We start from the raw sequence: 21,462 nt of genomic DNA on the forward strand, positions 1-21,462 counted from the left end.
CATAAATAAATAAAAATTAAAAAAAAATAAAACACACAGCCCAAGATGTTATCTGGGCTGCAGTTATCTATCCTTGATGGAAGCTATACCTCAGACCTGGGATTTTGTTATAGGAACCAAAAAACACCAACCACCCTCATTTTGTTGTTGTTGTTTAAACCAACTGAACACGGACTGTCCGTCATCTACAAATGAATGACTCCTAACTATAAAAATAAAGAATAAAAAATAAGGAAAAATAGAAAAATGTACGTACTATCTATATGTAGGCATAATTCCTTCAGAATCACGTATCATTTGCATATTAAAATTATTTCACATATTTTATCCTTTCCTAAATGTTATCATAACCATAACATTTCTCAAGGCATAAAATATTGTCATGGACATACTTTCTCACAGCTATCCTGTATCCTACTGTATGAAGGACTAGAAGTAGGATATCTTGGCTGAGATATTTTTATATATAATAAGTAAATAAGTAATATAAATAATTATATATTTTTGTAATATATATGTGACTAAATCTTTACCGACTTCTCTTACCATTTGAAATACTTCCTTATTAATGGTTTTTATAAGGTGAATTAGTAGATTAAAGCACATGAATATTTTTGACTCGTGATACTGCCAAACTGCTTTCTAAGAGGCCAGGACGGCTTAAAATTCTTACAGCCTAGGTATGAGAGGAGCTGATCACTGTCCTTCATCCTCACAAAAGCTGAACCTTCTCACTTGAGAGGTGAAATACTGTATCTCATTTAAATGTGCACTGATTTAATTAATATTGAGATCTGACATTTGCCAGGGTATTTTTTTTTTTTTTCTTTTGTGAAAGAGTACTCTTGTTCTTTGCCTCCTTAGCTCTTGAGAGCTTTGGTGTTACCTTAGGAGTGATCTGGACTTTTTATGTGTTGAAGGTATTGACCCTTTGCCCTAGTAGGTAACAGAAATTTCTTCTGTTTTTGTTTTGGGACGCTTGGATGACTCAGTGGTTGAGTGTCTGTCTTTGGCTCAGAGTGTGATCCCAGGGTCCTGGGATCGAGTCCCACATCAGGCTCCCCATAGGGAGCCTGCTTCTCCCTCTGCTTGTGTCTCTGCCTCTCTCTGTGCCTCTTATGAATAAATAAATAAAATCTTAAAAAAAAAAAACTTAGAATGCTTTTGATGTGTGGAAATCTTTAAAGATTTTCTTTTGAAATGTCTTCCATTGCTGTAATGGTTAGAAAGTCTTCTTATATCTAGAGATTGCATATTCATTAATATTTATTTCTAGTTTGTGGTGTTACCTTTCAAATATTTCTGGAATTACAATATGTGTTCATAGTATGGTTTGAATCTTTTTTTTCCAAAGAGCTAACAAGTATTCCATTACCATTTATTAAATAATCTTTACTTATCCCACTGAGTTTAATGCCTCCCTTCTCATATATTAAATTATTATTGATATGAGGGCCCATATCTGGGCTTTATGCCCTATTTTCTAATTTGGCTATTCTTGAGCCAATAAAGCTCTCAATATATTATTAATTATATTAATATGATTGTATTAATAAACCCAAAATTAATTTTATAAGTCCTGATATTTTAAAATATTATCTTTTTATCTACAATCATTTGTTCCAGTCTTCTTTTATATCTTTCAGTAGTTTTTACGTCTTCTTTGATAGTTCCTATTATCTTTTTAAGGCTATTCCTAGACATTTTATTTTAGTTGTTACTGTTGGAAAATTTTAGTATTCTTAATGCCTCCCATTTCATCTCTTTACCAGAAACTGGAAAATTCGGACCCTCTGATCTGATTTCAACAGATGAAGTGAAAGGAACTGGAAGAGCCACCATGAGTGGATAGATACTAAGGTTGCTCCCTGTGGGGCTGAGTGGTTCTGGAAACAATTCTATGAGGCTACATAGTTTCCAGCTTGCCTTTAGTTTTCTGGATATTTACAATTAGATATTAAAATCTGTGGCCAACTTACCCAGAATAAGACAGCACTTGCACAGAGGGTTACACGTATACATTTTCCCCAGGTAGTAAAGGGAACATGCTCTTCTTCCTTTAAAAAAAAAAAAAAAAAAAAAAGTTTAGTACTCTGGTGAAATGATTTTTTTTTTCCCTCCCGATTGGTCTCTAAATCCTAGGCTGAATTTTTTTAAAAATTAGTTTTCAAACATAGCCCCTTTACTTATAACTGCCTTTTTGGGGGGTTAATTTCAGACATACACAAGGCATATGCAGTGTTCATTTTAATGTTGTTTTGGAAATGCAAGCATGAATAATAAGCAGTTTAGCTGCCATGACCTCAGCTCAGGATCCCGGGTATCTGACAATGCTAAGCTGTAGAACTACATTCCTGAGCTTGTCTTAGATTTTAGACACGGCAGCAATGAGAGCTCAGAGCCCGTTGCAGCACAGTAAGTTCCACAAGTGTCTGCAAATACTGGGTATCCACTATGTGTTTCTTGGTTGAGCTTTATATATTAATTTGATATAGCTAAGAATTTTTAAGTTTCTGTGGCCCATAAGCATATATTTAATTTTAAGAGAAGAGCTCAATACTTCTTAAGATTTACCTGGATTATACCAGGAGCTGTAGTATAATAATAATAGCTACAAAATACTTAACACGACATTTACTCTACGCCAGGTACTATTCTAAGAAGGTTTTACACATTAACCCAATTAACCCTTAGGACAACTGTATGAGGAAGCAACTCTATTATTCCCATTTTATATAGTTGAGGAAACTATGGCACAGAGAAGTCATTTGTCGAAGATCATTCAGCTTATAAATTGCTGGGTTGAATCTGTAGGCAGCCTTATTCTCAAGAGTTCATTACCACACTCTGGGCTCTCTAAACCAATGGAGGATACATTAGCAACAAAAGCACAATGAAAAAAAACCGATAAGGAAAAATGAACCTTATCCTCAATTTTTTAACAAGCAAAGTTTCAATGGAAATTAAACTTATTGGTGATTTTAAATTACCAAATTGTCTTTTCTTCAGTACTTCTTCTATGTTGCCAATATTACAAGCTGGTTTTTTTTTTTTTTTCAGTATTTAAAAGGTTTTCAACACTTAATTTTAAGTTTCTGCTTTCATTTCTGAATGTATGTATAGTCTTTCAACAGCACATGTGTGACCCCATCATCTTCCATAGTAAACAGTGAGAAGGATTCATAATGGGAATTGTTACATTGTAAAAGACAAATGTCACCTTCTGTTGATAATTGAACCTCACTTTTTCCCATTTATAAAATGAGGAGGTTGAAATGCTCCCTCCAGTCCCTTTTAGTGTTGGCATTCTATAAATCTGCGATTCAATTTATAAAATCTATACTTGGGGATATTTTCCGATGCTCTTGGTAAAGCATTTTCTTTCCAAGAATTATTCGTGTTCAGAATTGACTGTCCTTATGCTGATGACGGAAAGTACCATCAGCTCTAAATTTTCTATGTTGATGGAAAGGAGCAATAATGCAGATGATTCAAAAATTATCTTTCACTGGCTCTGGAATATTTATACAGAGAGATATAGTTTTATTTTATTTTTTTATTTTTTGCAGCAGCAGGAGCAGAAGCAAATTTACCTTTCCAATTACAGAAAATGCCAAGCACAGGCCTAAACTTAGTTGGACTTGAACAAATGTTTCCCTTCTTCCTCTACCCTTTCTCTGACTTTAGGAGGAGAGCCACACAATCTTATGTGCATCCCAGCCAGAAGGTGGAGCAGTCCCAGAGGCTTAGTGCAAAACAAAGGCCAGCTAGTCTAGGATGAAAAAGGGGCCCTAACAATGAGGGGCATGTGAAAAATTGAGAGTCAACTACAAAATCCAAGGTGTCCTTCCTAACACAACTATGTCATAGAGCCTAAGCTTTCTTTTATCCATTATTTTTTATTGATATGAAAGAAAGGACACAAACCAAATACATCTTTTCTTAATTTTATGTCTGACTCTAATTTTTTTTTCCAATTTTACTTTTATGATGAAAAAAGGTGTCACATTTATCTCCTATGTCCATCGTTACCATTCTAAGCCATACATCTTCACTTTGGTTGCACATCAGAATCACCAGGGAAGCTTTTAAAAATCCCTTTGTCCAGAATATACCCCAGGCCACTACGTACTACCACAGTATATAGTGATGGGGTCTGGGCATCAAGCAAGACTTTTCAAGGTCTTAATGATGATTTCAAGGTCTTCAAGACTTTCAAGGTCTTGAAGGTGATTACATTGTACCACCACGGTTGAGAACCACCGTATAAATGGATAGAACATTCTCTTTACCTGAGTAATCTCATTGATCACCACGTGAGTACACTGTGCCTCATATTCTGGCCGGGGTTGCTCTTCCTGCTGTAACTCAACAGTGTCCCATTCATACTCAAGTTCTGCCTGGCGCCGTTTCCAAAACTCCAAAAACAAGGTAACTAAGAGAGAGAGAGAGAGAAGAGGAGCAGGTGAATCATCAATGATGACTAATGCTTCAGAAATCTGTGCTGAATTATTAATTATTATAATTACCCATAACACTTTTACATACAGTCAGTAGAGTCTAACTTATAGGTAATACGAATATTTAAAAGAAAAAAGTTATTTTTTTAAAAAATGATATTGATAATTTGTTCAACTTGTGAAAACAGACTACAGCCACGGGAAAGGTAATAACATGATGGTCAGAAGGCATGTGAGCGTGTCTAATGCTAAGGCGTCTGCTACTAGCACTTTATTGCCAACTACAAAACACCAGTAACTACCATAACTCAGAAACCGTTTATGGTCCCTCCGTCCTTCGGCCTGTTTGTCCATACATCCCTCACTCTCTCTCTTCTTTCCTAAGGGCCTAAGGGGGGCACTTTACTAGTCCCCAAATCTCTACTTACCATTACCCAGGCCACCCTAAATTAAAATAATAATATTCTTAAATATAGAAAACTGATATTTTCTCAACCTTGTATGAAGTATGAGTAAAACAGTTTTTAGAAATCTTTACTATTGGGCAGCCCGGGTGGCTCAGCGGTTTAGCACCGCCTTCAGCCCAGGGCCTGATCCTGGAGACCCAGGATCGAGTCCCACATCAGGCTCTCTGCATGGAGCCTGCTTCTCCCTCTGCCTCTCTCTCTCTGTGTCTCTCATGAATAAATAAATAAAATCTTAAAAAAACCTTTTTTACTATCTTTCAAAGCTTGTAATTTAAAATACTAAATAAAGACAACATTAAATGTTGACTGAAAATGTAGTTTCAGGGTAAATCCCCTAGACCTTTCTTTCAATCAGACTGGTACCCCTAAGCCCTTCCTATATAGAAATTCTGGATTTACCACTGTTCCACACACAAGTATTTTTATGTGCCAAAAATAAAGAGAAAAAAGCCACAGGCCCTGCTTCAAGGAGCTACAGGGTATGTAGGAATTATGGTGGTGTGCCCGTTACAATAGACTAGTGAGGGTGATGACAGGTGGCTCTGGGAGCACAGACGCAGAACATGTGCTCAACCTGGAGCCGAGGCTCTCCCTGAGGCGGGGACCCCTGCAGCTGCCCGGAGATGACTGATTTGGAGTTGGAGGTGAAGGTGGGACATGAGCCTCCATCCCCCACTAGGGGAGCTGCCCATGCAAAGGCAAGGAAGCCAGAGAGTCAGATACTCTCCAGAAACTACAAATATCTGGAAGTGAGTGCACAGTGTCATGAGGAGGGTGGGGCAGACAGTGGAGATCGCTGGGGCAATCGCAAAGGACTCTAGGCCTGAAGATACCTGTTTGTTACCTAAAGGTAAAGGGGACATTGCAAGTGTTCTAGAGGGACTAGAGGCAGGGAGACCTGCTGTACATGATGAGTCGGCTTGGGTGAGGAGGAGAGAGAAGACAGAATGTTTGGCAGGTAGGATGGTTACATGCAAACGTGTAAAGGGGAGGAAGAGGTCTAGGATGCCAACAGGGTTTCTGGCTTGGGTGATGCCCTAAATTCTAATGCCATTACCCAGGGGGAAGGGCAGTAAGAGGAGTGAGCCTAGGAAGACAAGTTTAGTTCTAATTAAATGCCTCTGGGCCATAGGAGAGACATCCAGTAGGTAGGTAAAAGTCTGAAATTCGGGAGAAAGATCTATGCTGAGCTGGAAACTTTGCAAAGTAGTAACTGAGGCCATGTGTGGATGGGATCACTAAATGAGAGGTAGAGGGGTAGCTTTCCCCCTGGCTGCACATGAAAAGCACCTGGGAGCTAAAAAAACAAAACAAAACAAAAAACACTGAGCCCAGAAACCATCCCTGAGTTTCTGACTTTACTGGACTAGAATGAGGCACTGGCATTGTGTTTTGCTTTCGTTTTAAAGGTCTACTGTCAGAGTTGAGACCTGCTGGAGTAGACAGCAGAGAGAGGCCGGCCTCTTGTCCTGCAGACCACATGTGGGCAGCCAGAGGTGCGGGAGGAAATCCTGGGCTGTGGCTGTGAGCAGCGTGAACGCGGCACTCCCCAGTGGTGAAGACAGCTGAAATGGGTAAAGTACTCCCTTCCCAGCAGTGTTTGTCTTGCCTTTCTAATTTTCCAGTCACAATGAGTGAGAATAGAAATAAGCTGGATGTTGGAATCGAGGTCAAATCCTGGTTTGGACAATTAGATGTGTGACTACTGGTCAACCTGTTCCAACTTTCTGAGCCCCCATTTCCCTTTCTGTAAAATGGGGGCAACAGGACCAACCTCACAGGGCTGTTGTGAGCTTACTGACATAACTATGGAAAAGCCCTCATACCCCTCAGTGATAATTGCTATTACTCTCATTTTAGACACACAGAGAGAGGCACAGAAAGGTTAAAATACCTACCCAAGGTGGGTTTTTTTTTGTTTGTTTTTTTAGATAAAATAAGATACAGCTTTTATTTAAAAGTTAGCGACACAGAACTATCCCAACAATAAAAAAATTAAAAAAAAAAAGTCTGAGTTGAAAAAAGCAGGAATGGACCACCTTCGCTGCAACCCTTCCATGTTTTATTGAAAAGAAGAATAAGGAATATGCCTGATTGAAATCCCCTCCCACAAACAGTGTGTTGGCTGGAAGTGGTCATTAGGTCTCATATGCCCACACAGGCATTCTTGGCTCTAGAGCTCAAGCTGTGTGTACGCACTACGTGGTCCTGCCTCAAGCTTCTTGCTCCTTTGCCATAATAGGATATCGGAAGGTCAATTCTACAAAACCTTTGGGTATTATTTTGCAGGGTCCAGGGAAGACACTGATCATGTACTATAACCACCCAAGGTTTTAGCCTGCGCCTGGACCACATCACTGCTGACTCACGCTGCTGTGTGTCACAGCCTGGGAGCCCCAGGACCTCGGGGGACTCTGCACGAGCCCAGACAGGAATTTCCTGTTCTGGGTCTTTTGATCTTTCTCCCTCTGGTGGGGAGCCCTGCATTTATGTTCTCCGGCAAACCACACACACCACGAGGCTCTTGTTGATTAGAGAGACACAGTTAGGACTCTTACATCAACATGTAATGAGAGAAGAGGGAAAGCTGCCTAGGATCTTGGGAATCAAGAACAGCTTGTCCTCTTAATCATGGTATCATTTCCTGTAAAGGACGTATGCATCACATGAAGACAGCCACATTCAGTGTTGGCGCTTATATCCAGCAATGTCCAAGGACAAGGGGCACATTCTAGCACATGGTAGTGTTCCAGTTGCTGTAAGTCTGCTGCTGGAGAGCTGGGGCATTTTACTGGGCCTTGATTATTCAACCCTCTTTACTCACAAAGCTAAGTAAGGATGGCAGGTGAGCTTGCTCAGCCTTTATTCCAACTTCCCAACTAAAAGACTAGGTTAAGGGACCCCTGGGTGGCTCAGCAGTTGAACATCTGCCTTTGGCTCAGGGTGTGATCCTGGGGTCCCAGATCAAGTACCACATTGGGCTCTCTGTGGGGAGCCTGCTTCTCCCTCTGCCTATGTCTCTGTGTCTCTCATGAATAAATAAAATCTTTTTTTCTTTTTTTAAAGACTAGGCTAAAAAAAGATAATTTTTTTTCAGCCTCTCTTGAAGCTAGGGCCCCCTAATGTGATTTTATAAATGTCCAACAGATGCATTTGTGTGTCACTTAAATCAGAACCTGAGGTGAGTGGTGGCAGAGGTGGTTGCAGGAGTTGCATTATTTTGCTGGTGTGGATGGTGGTGGGAGCAGTATAGTTCTGGAACTGGCAATAGCTGTTTCCTGATTTCCAAGTGTAGCTGGTTAGGGCACCGCCCTTCCTGATTCCCCAGCTCTCCATAAGCCAAGGGCTTGGTGTTTTCCTGGAAATAACTAGGCCCAGCCCAGAACTCAAAGGTGAAAATTTAAAATGCAGCCATGCAGCCAAGAGCCTGGAGCCAGGGAGGATCCAGAAGTAGGTAAGAAGTAACAAGGAATAAGGAGAAGTGGATATGTTAAGGACTGGCACTTTAGCCTTGGGTTGATGTTTAGGATTTGAGTGTATGAATGGGTGGCCTGGCTTGGCCTAAAAGGGTGGACATTATTCAGGCAAGTACATGATTTTTACTACATTCATTAAAAAAGGTTTTCAACCCTAAACTTTTAGAGTTCCTAGGGAGTAGAAAAATACTAGGAATACTCTAAATACTCTAACAGATCTGGGCACACAAGAGATGCTACAAGAATATGAATGGTCGTGATATAAAAGACTTCACATGATCCTCCTGCCTCTTCAGCCTGTGATTTCTGATTTTCTGTAACAAGGTTCACAGCAGTGGTTCTCATAAGGCAGACATAACAGGAAAGGCAATGAATATAAGACACTTCAAATACAGACTTCATCATACATACATATCCTTAAAGATACACATATGGTGCTTCAAGCAGTGTTGAAATGTTTTCTGCATTCTAAAATCTGATGACATCAAATCAGCTGAAAATGCTTAAGTCAGTTCCATAAACACGATGTAGTTAATGATCATAGAAAGCAAGGTTAGCTAGGAAATGGAAGGTTTGTCTTTCCAATACCAAAATTAATTTATATTTTTGCCTTATTTAAAATGTATTTCGGGGTGCCTGGATGGCCTCTGACACCTGATTTTGATTTAGGTTGTGATCTCAGGTTTGTGGGATTGAGCCCTGGGTCTGACTCCCCACTCAGCATAGAGTCTCTGCTTGTCCCTCTCCCTCTGCTTCTCCCCACCTGCTTGTGCTCTCTCTCTCTAAAGTGAATAAATACAATCCTAAAACAAATGTATTTCTAAATTAGGACGTGTTAGAATTTTATACATTATAAATCAGTGCTGAGACAAAGGTTAGGAGAATAGATAGAAGTGACCACCACCCATGTGTTTGGTACTTGGGCCCTTACTGGGGGGGAGAAATGAAATGACATATTTTACGATAGAGGAGTACAGAGGATTTTAATCCAAGAATTTGATCTTTATTCTTCTGTGTGTCAAATATTAGCTAGTGTTTGGTATCTAGCAAGAACATAGCTAAATGTCTGAAGGACAATAACTTTGTAGATAAGTGTGACCATCTTATAGTTCGCTTTATCCAGGAATGGCAACTAAACTCTAAAAAGTGTCCAGAACAGCTGGATCATCTGTTCTGTGATCTATCTGGTAACCTCAAATAAGCACAACCACTGCAAAAGAGAAACAATCTCAAGGACACCTAAAAAGAACCGTGAGCTGCATGTGTTCATGTGCTGTCTTCTCAAGAATAAGAGACTTGAGTCACTTTCTTCCCCCACCTATCTATGGCCTCAGCTTTATTTCCTGCTTGACCTACACAATAAAATTGGAAAAGATTTGTCTTTGAAAATGGAATTATTTTCTTCTATGGTTGAACATTTACATCAATTAAACATTTAAATATCTGTGTTTAAAGAAAATAATTACCTCCTTACATCAATGATGCCATTCAAAGTAAATAACTATAGTGTTAAAACATCTATGTAAGAATTCTATTCTTTTGGACTACATCTGTTCTATTTATTAAATAGAATTTATTACTTACTATTATAAGAGTAATACACACTTACTAAATACTCATATAAAAGAGTATAAAGAAGAAAGCATACCTGTGATTCCTGTGTTGCTTCCCCTGAACCCCAACACCATATAAGTCAGGGTGGATCAGGGCTGAGGGCACCATTACAATAATGGCTCCCAATGAACCATGCCTCCCTGTCCAAGCCCTTGGGTAGTCCTTCCAACCTCCTCACATTGTTGGCTTGGCAATGACCTGCTTTGGTTGATGGGACATTCACAAACTTGATGCAAACATACATTCAAAAAATGTCTGAGAAGTGGGGCTTGTCTTCTCTTGCTTCTCTTTGGAACCTTAAAACCACCAGGTGAAGAATCCTGGTCTAGTTCATTGGAGAATGAGACATCACAGAGAGCAAGATGCAACAGCCCAGCTGAGTCCCATAGACCAAACCAACCTGGCAACTGCCAGACCATCTACCCCAGGAGAGCTGCTAGCTCATTGTGCACATCGATTGAGTCAGCACATGACTGGAGAACCTCCCAGCAGATGCAGAGAATCATGAGAAATAATAAGTGTGTGTTTTAAGCAACCACATCTTGAAGTAGTTTTTTAAGGTAATAACTCATACAATGGCCTTAAGAGTTGTAAACGGAGTCATAGGGGAGCTGAAGCTTAGGCAATCCAAGGTCCTAAAAGTGGGCTACTTTGATAGCTTATGTAAAACTGTGAAATGTTACTAAATTAGCTGCTTGTATGATCTTAGAGTTTGTTTGTTTTTTTTTTAATGTTAAGATGCAAAAGTAAACTGGAAAAATAAAAAAGGACAATAACTTACCCCATACCCCCATAAACACTGCAAACACTAGAGTTCCAAAGCTGTCAAAGATGCACAATTTCTGGAAAATACAACAATGATATACAAATGAACCATGTTTTCTACTCACTAGGATTCAGCCTATAGGCAATGCTTTGTGTATTCTAAGTCTGAATTTCTTTAAAAGCTGATACCTAATTTAACAATCACCATATCTATTACATACTTGCAGATGGGATTTCTTATTTTGAAAGCAAACAGCCTTTGCTGCATTTACCACAGTGCATTTTCCAATGGAATCTTTCCATATCATGATGAAGAAATTGGCATAGCTGCTAAGAGTTCATTTGGTTTAAGGTCTCTATCAGACTTTTGAATAATGGCCTCTTCTTATAAGCTGTCAGAGTCAACTCGCAGTAGTATAGCTCTAAAAATTAACTCGAAGCAACTTTTAGATTTACAATTTGCATCTTATTATCATCTCATCCTGGTCACAGGGTAAGTTACTGGGTTCTTACTTTTCTTGCTAAGAAAAGCACAAGGCTGGGGTTTATTCTGAGATGGTTCTGGCCAACCAGAGTTCTGTTTTTCCACACCCAATTATGGCTTTTTTTACCATCAGTGACAGAGGTTTCCATGAGATTAAGGATGCACAGGGACCATTGCTGACATTACAATGGGTACAACCATGAACAAATAGATGACACACCTGTACAAAGAAGACTTTATTCACTAGTTCTGCTAAATTTCTTTCTTTTTTTTTGGGGGGGGGTGCGGGTAGTATAGAAATAGCCTATCTCCCTTTAGGGATTCCTGGAAAATCTTTCAAGCAGTTACTAATTTTTCCCTAGTGCTGGAAAAAGTGGAAAACATGTAGAATATCAACTTTATGCTAGATTATACAGATCATATGAAGAGTGAAGAAGACAGTGTAGAGAAAGAAGCTATGGGATTAAAAAAAACTCAACTTTTCAATTGCTAATGAAAATTCAAAGTTGCTTGTAAGGAAAACTCTTTAAGTAACTTTTTTGGTTACCCTTTATATACTGATGTAAAGTTGGTAAACTTTCATCTATGTGAAAATATGTTATTTTCATAAAAGAATATCCGCTTAACCATCATCTTATCCATGTGTTTTCCAAGGCACACAGATGCCCCTCAATCCTCTATATCTGGACCCTGATCAGAAAGCACAATTCCAGACTGTTAACCCAATTATTCCTCTCAAAAAATCAGCTCAAGGAAGACAATTAATAAGTGAGTGCCCCCTCTGGAGAACACTGCTCTCCACCTATTCCTCTAGTCCTGGCATCCCATAGACCAATATTTTAAATCTGTCAGCTTTGACCCTTAAGGAACCATAGCTCTCATTTAATGTTATGTCTATCCCTCAATGAAAACTATTGTTAAGAAAAGTCCTATGCTGGGGATCCCTGGGTGCTCAGCGGTGTGGCGTCTGCCTTTGGCCCAGGGTGTGATCCTGGAGACCTGGGAGCAAGTCCCTCGTTGGGCTCCCTGCGTGGGGCCTGCTTCTCCCTCTGCCTGTGTCTCTGCCTCTCTCTCTCTCTTTGTCTTTCATGAATAAATAGATAAAATCTTAAAAAAAAAAAAGTCCTATGCAGAACTGTTCCATGTGTTATAATGCTATTACTGAAGATTCTGTCCAATGCTACTCCCTGGGATCAATGCAGGCCTCTCTATCTGATACCTCCCTACTGCCCTGACACTTCTGAGTATCTTAATCCACAAGGAATAAAACCCTACCTAGGAATCCTTTGCCCTACCATGTTGAGAAAAAGCCAGTGGAAGTTTATCTGTCAGTGTGAGAGAGGAAAAAAAAAATAGAAGCAGCAAGAAAAAATAGGTTTATCACTAATGCCAAGATCACCTGGTTGCCTGGCTCAAGCTAAGGGATGTGTCTTGCACTCCTATGAGATGGAGTTAGGTGGCATGGATGAAGTTACCATTTTTGCCATATTTGTGAGGATTGAGGACTCAGCAGAAAGAACAAGATGGCTGGCCTGTGGACCCCATAAGCAGGAATCAGGGGAGAAGGTAAGGAAGGGGCTTTCATGGTAAAAAAGCTTAGCTTAACTTGCTTGGCAAGAGGGCACAGATGGGGAAACACAGCAGTGTTAAGATCAGCCCCAGTCAGTGTCCTGTTTTAATCCCATGGAACAGGAAAGAAAAGAGATGGTTACTTATGCAGGGCATGATGTTTTAAAGCAGAGGAACCAATGAAAATCTAAAAAGTGACCATTTGCTGTGTTTCTTCCTGCAAAGGAACAAAATAAAAACTTTATAACAATGTATTTCTGAGAACAAAATATTTCAAGTTACGACATTTCCCTTTTATCTTGCCAGCCAAAAAGCTAAGAACCTTTTTTAATGCTCAATCACAAAAACAATATTAATCCTGATTATTTCCATAACTGTTCCCTCATTTCCTTGATCCTAATTTTCTATTTCTAATTTATTAACCCTTTTAGCATTCCCATCCATTAGCAAATATTTCATCTCTTTCCAAAAGAAAGAGGCAGGAATGAATATATAAATGTATGAGTGAAGAAATGATTGAGTTAACCAACAGAAAAACATGGAAAGCTTTTTCTCCTCTTTAAAATTTTAAAAATTTAATTCTTTTACTCTTGCAACAGGAAGGAGGTATATGAAAGAATAAATCGCTCTAACAAGAGTCAAAGGATTCTTTAGGGCATTAGAATAAAAGATTCATTTTTTCCAAAACAATGGAAAAAAATGTACACAGGGACATATTTGAAAGTCACATGTTTAAGGATGAGTTGGTAGAAGAGAAGATCTGAAAAAAGACATGGGGGTGTGGTGTTTGAAAGAGAATTTCTTAAGGAAAATGAAATTTCCAATTGTTCTTGGTGGAGTAGTTTGCCTCTGGTATTGTCATTGGCATTTACCTTAAATCCAGTGTCCAGGGATATGCACTAACTAGTCACTTTTATGAGTCAACATCACTGGAAGGCATCTATCTTCTCTCCTGCTAGTTTCAGGTCTTTTACTTTATGTGATTTATGATAGATTTTTATAGTCTAGAATTTGTGTTGGTTTCTGGGGGAGAGGCAATGAAACCTATTTTAATTCATAAATTAAGAGTAAAAATCCATGTGCTGACAATACCCTGCAATCATCTTAATTAAATTGCAGAACATTTTTCAAACACAGTGCTCAATTTGTGAGTGAAGTGGCTGCCACTACTGTCAGCTGGTGAGGAACACAGAAATGGCAAAAAATGCAGATTGCTGTTGATTTCTGGCTTTGTCAGTTACTAGGTGGGTGACCTTGAGCAAATTATTTAATCTCTCTGACCCTCAGTGTTTTAATCTATAAAATGGAGGCAGTCTGCCTGTTGTGTCATAAGTGGTAAGTTCAAGAATCTTGCAAAATATAAATTTTTAGTGATATCATTATAAGAGCAAAGTATTTGGTTTAAATAAGATTTGGATGGAGTAGGTTAGAATATTCTGAAGTCATTCAAAGATTCCTAAGGTTTCATGGCGGAACAAACGGATAGAAAAAAGATCACAACGCGGGAGAAGAGTAGGTCAAAGTTGTCAGGAAAAATCTCTGAAGCAAGAGGACTATCTTTCTTCCCAACTAGAGTTTCTGGGATACCTTTCAGTAAGCTACCTCTAGTGCCAATACTTGCCCTAAAACTCTTGGATTTTAAGAAACCATATAGTTCAAGATCATCAGCATGTTTACGGGAACCAGATGTGTTTTGTGGGAATGTTTTGGGACAAAGTGACTGTCATTTATATACAAAGCCCTTCTTATGCATATTCATAGATATAGCCTAAATCTCATAATTAGGGTTAAAAAAAAAAAACAAGCATAGTTTCAGCACACCTTGAAAGTGGAAAAACATAAGTGCAAATTTCAGGTTTCTACTCATTTGAATTGAGGAAAATACTTATAATAAGTAAACCTATTATATTATACAGTATTCATGAGATAAGCTGGCTTTGAGATTTTTGCTTTGATTACTTCAAATACTCCAAAATTTCAATTCTGCAGTTCCTCACTGTCCCACCTGAAGATTTTAGATAAGGCTTTTCATCTCAATTTACTACTTGTGAAAGAGAAATAAACACATTCCACGTCTACCTTTCAGAGTGTTTGGAGGTTTATTTGAAAATTACCTTTCTGAATTTCACAGAAAAAAGTATAATTCCAGGCTTTGCTAAAATTATTAGAAGAAAAAAAACTTTCATTATTTGCAAATGTTCAGAATAACAAAAATTACCTTTGAGGACTCGCAAGTACTATTGAGTTTCCAGAATGGACAAATCTTATCACACTGAGGACACATGATGATCTTGCCACCAATATCAGGATGACAAACTTCTTTGCTAAAGAGAAAAGCAAAACTTAAGAAATTTTAATGACTAGGACTTCCTTTCTAGCAGCATGATAAAAAGAAACATTCATTTGTGATCAAAAAAATAAATCTAAATTCCTATAAAACTAGGAAAGAAATTGAACTTCATTAACCTAACAAAGCCTTGCCACATAAAACCTATAAAAAACATTATACTTAATGGTAAAATGCTAAAAGCATTTCCTCCATATCCGAATGAAGTGTCCTATCATCACTACTTCCAGCTGGACCCTGCCAACACAATAAGTCAGGAAAAACAAACATAGGATGATGGATACAGAATCAGTATACAAAATATGCATAGGGTCAGAAAAAAGAATTACATCCCTATAGATCTGCAACAATTAGAAATTAATTTTTTTAAATACCATTTTTTCCATAGCTTAAAAAATATAAAGAGCCCAGAAATAAATCAAATTCAAGATGTATAAGATTTATAGGGAGAAAGTGATAAAACTTCCGAAAGAGTGAAGATCTATAAAATGGATACATTATCATGTTAGTAATTTGGAAGAATCAATATCTAAAAATGTTATTTCTCCTCCAGTTGAGCCATAAATTCAATAGAAGAGCAAAAGTCTCAGACCATTCAAGACATTCTTAAAGAACAAGGTGCTATTGGCATAGTTTAAGAAGAATTGAGCAGGAAAAAATATAGCGTTTATAAAGAGACCTCTGCATATATACAGAAACTGACTCAAGACAAGGCTGGTTCAGCAAATTAGAAAAGTAAGAAGTGACATTTGCTGTAATCGAATATCCATATAGAAAAATGTGAAATTGAACTCCTAAATCCTATTACATACAAAACAACTCCAGGTAGAAATTGGGAATGCAGCGGTAGGAACTTGTTAGGAAAAAAAAAAAAAAAAAGAAGGCTGATATCTAGATAACATTGGGGTAAGGAGAACTCCACTAATGAGAAAATAAAAAGTATAAATCATAAAGGAAAATAATGATATATTCAAAATGTTATAAAGTGAGAATTTCATTAAAAGACCATAAAGGGAGGAGAAGAAAAAATAGCCGCAAACTGGTAGAAGTTTTGTAACACGTAAAAATGACAAAGGACTATTCACTTGAGTATTTAAAGAACTCTTACAAATTTATAAGGAAAGAACAACAAATTTATAACAGGGTACAAACTGCTCCCTCTGGGGGAAGCCTCTCAGATGGACTCCTACTGTAAATGGCACTAGAGTTGAAGAATTTGTCAGCCTTGCAAATAACTCAGGTAAAAACAAACTGGCAGGGACAGCACTTCTAGAAGAGCTGAGTAAAGATCTTGGAAAACCTGCTCCTCCATAAAAACAATGAAAACACTGGCAAAATTTGTGAAAAGCAACCTCTGTAGGACTCTGGAAAGTAAACAAGGACTTCCAGCAAGCTGAGGATTAAAAACAGCTAAATCTCCATAAAGATAATGGGCTTTGTGACATTTTAACTTGACTTATACCCATCCCTATATCCTTAGCCTAATGGTGGTGTTAAAAGACAACAGCCCCACAACCATGGTAGGCCAACAGCCGCTGAAGGAGGCAGAAGTGATCTGAAGCTACCAAAAAACCCATCCCCAGAGAACTGTCCAGAGGTTCCCTGGAAAAGCTCCATTCTCATGATCTGTCATTTTTCACTTGTCTCAGAGCTCATACATACTGTGCAAACTATCCTATCCCCAGAGTGTCTGCTGAAATCATTAGTAGGAATTATTCACATTACAATTGCTGGAGGCGGCAAGACCAGGAGGGGCTAACAGGATGCTGATCAAAACTTAAAAGGAAGCACTGCAGAATGAGATATCAATAGGGGGCTTTAGAAATTTAGGTCTAATAAATTCCTAGGATTGTAGAAGGCCACGTGCATGCATAGGTCAGTGCAGGTGACCAGGAAGGATCTGAGAAAACCTTCATCCCTCATCTCTGGCTGCCTCTGAGGTTCTATAGAAGTGGGAAGTAAAGGCTCAGGAAGAGCTGTAAACTGCTGGCTAAAGTGCTCAGGATATTCCCCACAGACACTAACACACACACACACACACACACACAGGAAATTGGCAAAGGCTGAAATAATGAATGGTTCCCAGAATTTAAAGAAATCACTGTCTAATTGTTAGCTGACAACTAAGCTTATCGAACATAGACTTCATGATCACATGCAACAAAACATAAAGACTTTACGGAACTTGTTCAGGAAAGTAAGCAAGTGAGCACCAGCAGTGATGACAACAGAAGTCACAACTGTGAAGAGGGGGAAATAGGATTTCTGGAGCTGCCATATTATAATATATAAAATGCCCAGTTTTTCAATAGAAAATTACAAGATACACAAAGAAACAGAACATTTTGGTCATAACAAAAAGCACTCAATAAAAACTGTCCTTGAGAAAATCTAGATATTAAACTTACTTGACAAACACTAAAATATGCAATTAAACATGTTCAAAGAACTGACAGGAACTCTGCCTAAAGAATTAAACTACGTGAAAATCTCACCATGAAGAGAATATCAATATATAAAATTGTTAAAAAGAACCAAGTAAAAATTCTAGAGATACAATAGTATAATAATTAAAATGAAAAGTCTACCAGAGAGGTTCTTCTGCAGATGACTAGCAGAAAAAAAAAAAAAATCCACTAATTTAAAACGAAGTCTACTGATACTATTCAGTCTGAGGAACAGAAAGAAAAAGGAATGAAGAAAAATAAACAGAGCCTCAGAGATATGTGGAACACTATCAACAATACCAATATACAAAAAATAGGAGTCCTAGGAGGAGAGGAAAGAAAGAAGAGGGAAGAAAGAATAACTGAAGAAATAACTGCAAAGTTCCCAAATTGGATGAAAACATTAATTTGCACATCTAGGAAGCTCGATGAACTCCAAATAGAATAAACTCAAAGATATCCAAACATACGCACATCAGACTTCAAATGTCCAAAGACAAGAACAAAGAAAATTTTGACAGCAGAAAGAGAAAAGTGATTCAGCAAGTGCAAAAACCCCTCAGTAAGATAAACTGTTGACTTCTTATTAGAAACCAGAGACCAGAAGGCAGTGGGATGATATCAAAGTGCTCAAAGAAAAAGATTGTCAATCAAGTATTCTATATCCAGCAAAACTATTCTACAAAAAAAATGGAGAAATTAAGATATTCCCAGATTAAAAACAAACAAACTGAAATAACATGTTGCTAGTTGACCTGTTCCACAAGAACTACTAAAGGAAAGTCCTCCAGGCTTAAATGAAAGGACACGAGACAGTAACTCAAACTCACCTGAAGAAACAAAGAACACTAATACAGGTAACTACATGGGTAAATAACACATTATAAATATATTTTTACACGGAATTATTTTCTTCTATCTGATGTAAAAGACAACTACATAAAACAATAATTGTAAAATTGTGTTGATGGGCTCATAATGCATAAGGATGTAATTTATATGAGAATAATAGCTCCAAAGGGAAAAGACCTGTACCAAAGCAAAGTTTCTGTATACTACTGAAATTAAGTTGGCATTAAAACTGAATGAAATTGCTTTACAACAAGATATTAATTACAATTTCCAGGGTGACCACTTAAGAAAATAACAACAGCAAAAGAGGAAAAAAACAACAAACTGGAATTAAAATGGTATACTAGAAAATATTTTCACAAACAAGGTAGTAATAGAATAGGGAAAAGAAGATATAAAATAGGAAAATAGCAGATGTGAATCCAATCTTATAAAAAATTAAATGTAAACGAATTAAACCTTCAAATGAAAAGGCAAAAATAAATGAAATAGAGAAGAGAAAAACAGAAAAATCAACAAAAACAAAAGTTGGTTCTTTGAAAAGATCAACTGACAAATCTTCTGTTAGACTAATCGAGAAAAAGAAAAGTTTCAAATCATTAAACTCAGAAATGATACAAAGGACATTGCCATTGACCTTAAAAAAATAAAAAAGTTTATAAGGGAATACTATGAATAATTATATGCTAACAAATTATGTAATCTAGATAATAGATAAGTTCCTAGAAAGAAGTAAATAATTGAAGCTTACTCAAGAAGAAATAGAAAATCTGAATGGATCAATAGCAAGAAATGGAATTAGTAATTTAAAACATTTTTTTTTTTTTTTAATTCCCACGAAGAAATGCCTAGGACCAGATGGCTTCACTAGTGAATTCTGTCAACCATTTAAAGAACTGACACCAATGTGTCAAAAACCCTTCTAAAAATAGAAAGATGGGAACACTTCTTAATTCATTCTATGAGACCAATGTTACACTGATACCAAAACCTGACCAAGACATCACAGGAAAACTACAGACCATTATCTCTTGTCAATACAAATGGAAAAATCCTCAACAAAATACTAGCAAATCAAATCCAGTAACATGTAGGAAGGATGATGACCAACTGGGATGTATCCAGAAATCCAAGGATAGTTCAACATACAAAAATCAATTCATGTAATATTCCATTTTAACAGAATAACAAATAAAAACTCAGAATAAGAGAGAACTTCTCAACTTGGTAGAGAACATTTACGAAAAACCCACAGCAAATGTTATCCTTACTGGTGAAAGACTGAATGTTTCCCTCTTATGTTTAACACTGTACTGGGAAGTCTAATCACGGCAACTACTCAAGGAAAGTAAATTAGAAAGCTTCCAGACTGGAAAGGAGTAAGTAAAACTATTTTTATTCAAGATGACAAGATAGTGTATATTAGATTCTAAGAAATGTACTAAAGAACTATTAGAATTAATAAGCCAGTCCATCAAGGTTATAAGACACAAAATCAATACACAAAAAGCAATTATATTTCTATACACTAGCAATGAATAATCCAAAAATGAAATGAAGGAAGCAACTTCATTTATAATAGCATCAAAAAGAATAAAATACTTAGAATAAATTTGAGAAAATTTATGAAACCTCTGAAACTTATATACAAAAAAACCTCAAAATAGTTTATTAATAGAAATTAAAGACCATCTACATAAATGGAAAGATATTCTGTGTTCATAGGTCAAAAATCTTAATATTGACCTACAGGTTTAATGCAATTCTGGCTTTTTTGTAGAAATGGATAAGCTGATCTTAAAATTAACATGGAATGTAAGGGACCCAAAATGGCCAAAAAAATCTTGAAAAAGAAAAATGAAATTTTGAAGTTTTCAATTTCAACACTTACTAAGCTACAGTAATCGATATAGTGTGTATTTGCAAAAAGGGCAGACATCAATGGAAGACAGTGGAGAGTCTATAAACAAACTCTTACACTTATAGCCAATTGATTTTTGACAATGGTGCCAAGACAATCCAATGGGGAAGGAATAGTTTTTTCAAAAATTGTGCTGGGATACCTGAATATACACCTGGAAAAAAATGAACCGTAGACCTAAATCTATAAAACTTTTAGATGATAAACACTGACAAATCCTTATGATTTTGGGTCAAAACGCTTTCTAAGATATGATGCCAAAAGAACAATAAAAGAAAAAAATTACATAAACTAGACTTCATTAGAATTAAAAACTGTTATGCTTCAAAGGACACCCTCAGATAAGTGAAAAGGCAATTCACAAAATGGGAGAAAATACCTGCAATATATTTGATGAGGGATTTTATGCAGGATAAAGAACAGTTAAAAAAAAAAAGACAATAAAAAGGCAACACAATTAAGGATTTGAGGCATAAGAGTTGAATAGATGTTTCTCCAAAGAAGATATACAAATGGCGAATAAGCACATGAAAAGATGCGGTATCAGTAGGAATTAGAGAAATACAAACAAATCACAGTGACCTACCACCACTTCATACCCACCAGGTTGACTAATACAGATGTATTTTTAAAACCTAGCAATAACAAGTGTTGATGAGGATGTGGAGAAATTGAAATCCTCATAAATTTTTACTGTGGAAGTACAATGGTGTAGCCACTTTGAAAAATACTTTGGCAGCTCCTCAAAATGTTAAATATGGAGTTACCATGTATTTCAGCAATTCCATTTTTTAAAAAATATATTCTGAAGTGAACTGAAAACATGTTCACACAAAAACTTGTACATGAATGTCCATAACAGAAGAAGTAATAATAGCCAAAAAGTGGAAACAACGTAAATTGACATGGATGACTGGATACACAATGTTGTATATATCCGTACATTGGCATTTTATTTGACCACAAAGGGGAATGATGTACAGATACATACTGCAACATGAATAAAGCTTGAGAAGGTTATGCTCAGTAAAAGAAGAGTCACAAAAGGCCACCAACTGTG

General features: G+C 37.1%; 1 protein-coding gene and 1 long non-coding RNA gene across 6 annotated transcripts in view; one reads left to right on the forward strand and one right to left on the reverse strand.

The window, feature by feature from the left end:
* Positions 1–21,462, reverse strand: part of ANO6 (anoctamin 6) — a 186,014-nt gene that overhangs the window by 34,444 nt on the left and 130,108 nt on the right. For all 4 annotated transcript variants that reach the window (XM_049102767.1, XM_025477352.3, XM_025477353.3 and 1 more), the window contains 4 exons: positions 15,054–15,159; positions 10,799–10,859; positions 4,293–4,435; positions 1,980–2,057 (listed from right to left, as the gene is read on the reverse strand). In XM_049102767.1, coding sequence (XP_048958724.1) covers positions 1,980–2,057; positions 4,293–4,435; positions 10,799–10,859; positions 15,054–15,159 — 388 coding nt within the window. The remainder of the gene's footprint in view (positions 1–1,979; positions 2,058–4,292; positions 4,436–10,798; positions 10,860–15,053; positions 15,160–21,462) is intronic.
* Positions 1–21,462, forward strand: part of LOC112678217 (uncharacterized) — a 51,116-nt gene that overhangs the window by 4,585 nt on the left and 25,069 nt on the right. The window contains exons 2-3 of one of the 2 annotated variants that reach the window (XR_004809772.2): positions 6,337–6,501; positions 7,217–10,048. This is a non-coding gene — a long non-coding RNA (uncharacterized LOC112678217). Of the gene's footprint in view, positions 1–6,336; positions 6,502–7,216; positions 10,049–21,462 lie in introns of those variants that run through there. The other variant, XR_007406560.1, reaches the window with a different exon arrangement.

Source organism: Canis lupus, chromosome 27 (genome assembly GCF_003254725.2).
Source record: "Canis lupus dingo isolate Sandy chromosome 27, ASM325472v2, whole genome shotgun sequence".
NCBI lineage: Eukaryota > Metazoa > Chordata > Mammalia > Carnivora > Canidae > Canis > Canis lupus.